At 36.8% G+C, this 5355-nt stretch overlaps 1 protein-coding gene across 1 annotated transcript in view; it reads right to left on the reverse strand.

The window, feature by feature from the left end:
• LOC109830085 (multiple inositol polyphosphate phosphatase 1-like) overlaps nt 1215-5355 on the reverse strand; it is a 5630-nt gene continuing 1489 nt past the window's right edge. The window contains 9 exon segments of the mRNA XM_020397236.1: nt 1215-1869; nt 1953-1994; nt 2157-2377; nt 2485-2589; nt 3252-3390; nt 4108-4164; nt 4269-4409; nt 4802-4960; nt 5300-5355. The exon segment at nt 5300-5355 is cut by the window's right edge and continues 11 nt beyond it. Coding sequence (XP_020252825.1) covers nt 1696-1869; nt 1953-1994; nt 2157-2377; nt 2485-2589; nt 3252-3390; nt 4108-4164; nt 4269-4409; nt 4802-4960; nt 5300-5355 — 1094 coding nt within the window. The 3' untranslated portion in view covers nt 1215-1695.

A 5355-nucleotide genomic window follows, 5' to 3' on the forward strand; every position in this document is an offset into this window, starting at 1 on the left:
TAATATCATCGGAGAATCATTTTCTCTATACTAAAACTTTAAAGTTATGATTAGGATTGACATTTATAATATCATCGGAGAATCATTTTCTCTATACTAAAACTTTAAAGTTATGATTAGGATTGACATTTATAATTTTAATAACAATAATGTCTATCAATTGATTTCTCTTGCACTCCTTTAAGTCTTTAAAATAATCAGCATTATAAACTACTTTAACACGGAAAATGAAGATACTAAGTATTGGTCTCAACTTCTATTTAAATCGAAAACATTTTCATCTACCTTCAGTGGAACTAAGCTCACTATATTCAATCAATTATCAGTTAAATAGTTTCAACTAATCATTCTAAATGAATGTAAATGTTCGCCAATTTCATCAGTTAGAAAATCAACCCAGTTATTCAAGTTGTATAAAAGAATAAATTAATGTGCATGCTTTATTTTTTTTATTTTATTTTGGAGAGAATGGATGGGGTAAATACCGTACCCAGCTTTACTAAAACTAACAGAAATGGTTGTTACAAAAAATAGCCATACCCCCTACTCCAAAAGTATGGCTACATAGTTCTAAGCATATTTACAGATAATTCCATACACCCAAAGCTAGCACATGACAAACAAAAAAAAAAAAAAAAAAAAAAAAAAAGTTTAAGCTTCCAGCTACACATATGTTTTAATTTATAACCAAAATTTTTTTCTATCATTGCGTATATATATCTACCAGCTCAAAATCAGATGGTTTGAAGCAAAATCCCTCCAGCACCATTTCCTGCAAAAGATATCCATCAGTCTTATTATTAGTATTCCGCTGAGCATTTTGCCTCTTCCTTCGTTGTTCCCGTGCACGTAAAGCTCTAGCAGGCCCATCAGATTGACCTAACCAAAATGTAGCAAAATGAGTAATTTTGTTGAGAATATCAAGAGAGACCTCTTCTTCTTTTTACGGAAAGTGCCGATCGTTCCGTTCCCACGCATACACCAGACAAAAACACACATAAAAATGTCTCATTCTCAGCTTAAACTAAGAATTTCGTCCCCACTCCCGTTTGGTAAAGGGTTAAGGAAGAGAGATTAAAAAAAAAGAGTGTTAGTAAACCCCTCACTTTGAGGGATTAACTCATTTTTATCATTTTAGAAGGGTTAGCTTAACCATTCTATATATATATTTCCGCGTTCTCAATGCTAAAAAAAAAGCAAAAAGCAAAAAACAATGAGAGAGTCTAGGGGCAGTCGGCTTAAAAGGGCGAGCGCCCACAGACACTCGCCATTTTATCGGCCAGTTGACCCTCAAAGTGGGGAAAACATGAAACAAATACAATATCAGTTACAATAAGCTGTATAATTTCTTCATTCAGGTCCCTGCTGAATAATCTGCCGTAGTACTTTTCAACAACAAAAACATTAATACTCTGCTGATGGTGGTTAATCCAGACATTTGTGAATATATTCTTCTCCTAAAATCGACGTACGTCTCATGAAACTTTGCTCAGCATCTGAAGAAGTTCATCGTCAGAACCATCAGACGTAAAAGAAAATCTGCAGTAGCCTATTGCTCTTCGGCCTCAAAGTATGAGAATGCTGTCATAAATAAGACCTGTTGCCATTTTAATTCTTCGGAGATGAAATTATTATGATTTTGAAAGCTGCAGCAGATCCGCTGTAAAACTTAAAATCTTCTGCTGAACATACTTATCACAACTCTGTCTTCCGACTTCCCGTAGTTTTGCTAATATCGTTCTGGAAATATCGCCTATAGAACCAATTTAAGAGCTTTGAGAATAAGGAATGGGGTTTTGGTGGCAGATCCGATTTTGGTTTGCACACAGTCTCAAACTCATGGGTCAAATGAGGATTGACAATTTTTTCCTGCACATTGTGAGGACACTTACTGCTATTAGTTGAAAAACTAAATGTAAACGTCTACAGATGTTTAAACCCATGAATGTTACCTTGAAAACCTCAAGCGGGCAGAACTCTTTGTTGCCGCATCCCTAAACATAAAGAAAGGAAATATGAATCCAATGGATATATTACTACTAAATGGAAAATATAAGTAGACAACAGAGGGAGAATAATATTGAAAACTGCACACCTTATTGCGATTAGAACATGTAAATGAATAAACATCAATTATTATAATTGATTATCCTTACCGGCATGGGAACCGGAACTTCATTGTGCAGAACTTGCACAAAATACTTGCTCCTGTAACCTTCAGGTGTGATGATGCCGTTTGAATCATTGCCTGGACAATGGAATGAAACCAACATACTATTTCCAGCAAATGGTGCTATTGTACTGCCCCTCCAATTTCTTCCCTGAGGAGGCTTTGGAGGGTGATCCAATGGCTTATCATGTTGAATCTTTTCAAATTCTGGACCACAACAATACTGCTAGTTAGTTCTAGAAAAATAGAAGTTTGTCTTGATAGCGCATAAAAGGACACCTCCCTAACAAAGAGACTCCCTGATAAGTACTCACCATGTTCTTCAAGAAAGAGCCCTAGAAGACAAATGAAGGGTATAACCGTCTCAGCATGAGCAAATCGGAGCCTTGCCTTCTCAAATGTTCCAGGGGTAAGGTTTTCTGGAAGATAAGGGTTGATCAGTATATATTTGAATCTATGCGCTTACATCCAATGCTTTTCTTACATGAAAATTGGGTCTCAGAACAAACTGTGTTAACACAAAACATGCACTAGTAATAAACATTCACCAGGTGGATAATTAAGCTTCATAAGATTAAGACCCACAACCCAGGTGGAGAATATTTATAGTTCTCATACAGGCAAAGTGTACATCCTTCAGTATTAGTTCACAGCACCTCCGTCAAAAATAGAAAAATTCAACATGTTAAAATAAGTGCAAGAGACTAAGGGCTTGTTTGGATTGAGGGGAATGAGGGTGAAGGGAAGTTAGGGGAACCATTCACCTCCATTCACCTTGTTTGGGAACACTTAGGAGGTGAAGTTAATTCACCTCCATTCACCTTGGTTCACCCCCTAATAGTATAAAAATTGTTACCCCCCAAATTGGGGTGTAACCAAGGGGAAGGGAATTCCCTTCCCTTCACTCAGTTTCCCTTCCCTTCCCTTCACTCAGTTTCCCTTAACTTCCCTTCACCCCCTACGAATCCAAACAGGCCCTAAATGAAAGGTTGCATATTTCTGAAGTGTCAAACACTCATTGGTATCCGTCATAATTTTGTAGGAAAAATGCAACTTCAGATCGAGCGACAAATTGTTTTACCTTCTCTAGCCGCAATCGCCTGCTCTATTGACTGATGAATATCTTTAAGTAAAGGTATTCCCATGTGATAATTTATCGAATTTCCATAACCTTTTAAAAGGAATACCTCCAAGTCATCAGTCCACTCGAGCAACGAAACCTGACAGAAAAAGAACAAATTAAATGCATAAAGAAAGGTTTTACGCGAGCAACAGACATAGGCTGGTTCAGTATTTCATATTTATGGAAATTAATGGTGGACCAAAACCAGGATTGCTTATATGGATACGTAATAACTAAATAAAATCAAAAACCATTTGCCTTCACATATAGGTAAGCGATATTCATCCCTTCTATATCTTTCTTTACTAGGTGAAAGTTTTTACGTGTGAGGGTATCAACCTACATGGGTGTATTCAACTGGTTTGGTATACATATCTGACTACCTGATAACTGGTACCACAAGACCAAATGGAAAATGTCGAGAAAAAGGAATAGACAAGCTAACTTGGCTACAGTAAAATAACCTTGAGGTATGTGTAACAATAGCCACAATAACTAATAGTGTAACCATGAATACAATTGATAACCAATTGAATTCGCTATCTACAGATGATAAAGCTGCCATGCTATACATGATTTTCATGATAATTTTGCAAGTGTAAGTGAGCGTGCGGAATGCAAGATCATAATTTTCCCTTTTTCGCCCTTTCAATTCAATTATAAGATATCCACAGCATCCTTCAGAGTGCCTGGAATAGCCAATCAAGCTGAGCAAAAGCAGTATGAAGTTCTATCTAAATTGGAAACCGGAAAGTAATCTGCTAATTATGTGGAAAGTTAACATCTTGAAAGCTATCTATCTTGTTTAGCATACCTCAGAAGCGCTGAAAAGACCACAAGCTTGGTCAGTAATTTGCAACAAAGATGCTTCCTGCAAAGGTACAATAAAGGCATTTACTCAGTTAAATCCTCAGAAGATAATTAAGTGAAGCCTAGATCAATAGACACATTCTTACTTTGGACAAATACACTTACCTGTTTGCAGAGGAACCAGAGGGAGGCGATATCCTGCCTAGTGAAATTCAGATGATACCGCTTGACCAGCGCACTAGTGACTTCATCTAAAATCGGTTCTTTAAGTTTACCAACGGCAGGTTCCTGACTTTTCCTATATTGCTGTAGAATACCACTAAGAATATTCAATACCAATTACTGGTGCCTGTGGTATATATTACATATAAGCATCCTAGATGTAACTGCATGCCATATCAGGTGCACGAACTCGTAGGATTAGTCCTGAAAGAACATGGGTTGGACACTTTAGAAAGGGATACTTAGTGAATTCTTGGTAGTTAATCTTATGCCCTCAAATTGCAAATTTGGCTATGCAAAATATGGTTCTTCCCTTGTCTCAGTCTCTCAATTCAATACACACAGAGGAAATAGTTAACACAATTTATGGTGGTAAGCTCAAATCACTTATATGTGATAATTCTAGATCAAGATCCTTAAACTACACAGGAACAAGCTTCAGAAACTATATAGCATGACTTAACCAATTCCTGTACCTTGTATGTTTCACAGTTATCATGAAACCGTAGCCATATATCACTTGCACGACTCTCACTTATCACAGAAAATGCACGATGCCGCCCTGGCCCAAGGGATCCTTTTCCAGAAAATAGCCCAATGCCAAATGCCACAGCACTAGCTGATGCTCGAGTAACCTGTACCAGTAAGTGGATAATAAAAAAATTAAGATTTACAGAAAGCACTTAAATGAAGTGTTTTGACAAAGAATAATGATGAATAAGCATTGTAGAGGCAAAATCCAAAGGTTGCGGACTAATTTTAACACGTTGCATGCGACAATTAGTGTATGAAAATTTAACAATAAGGCATTTTATTAGTAAATGATATATGCCAAGCCCCGAAGGTCTCATGCAAAAAGACTCAATCAAGTTCAGGATACAGCAGCTCCATGCGAGAAATTAATGCAGACAAACATGATACTTGATAAATCCACAGAATTTTTCTGAGATATATACAGTTCCAGATAAACTAACCTGGGTTGCTCTTATTGTAAAAACATCTGGGTGATACTCCTCTTTAAACAGTTCTG

This window comes from Asparagus officinalis, chromosome 2 (assembly GCF_001876935.1).
Source record: "Asparagus officinalis chromosome 2, Aspof.V1, whole genome shotgun sequence".
In the NCBI taxonomy this organism is placed as follows: Eukaryota; Viridiplantae; Streptophyta; class Magnoliopsida; order Asparagales; family Asparagaceae; genus Asparagus; species Asparagus officinalis.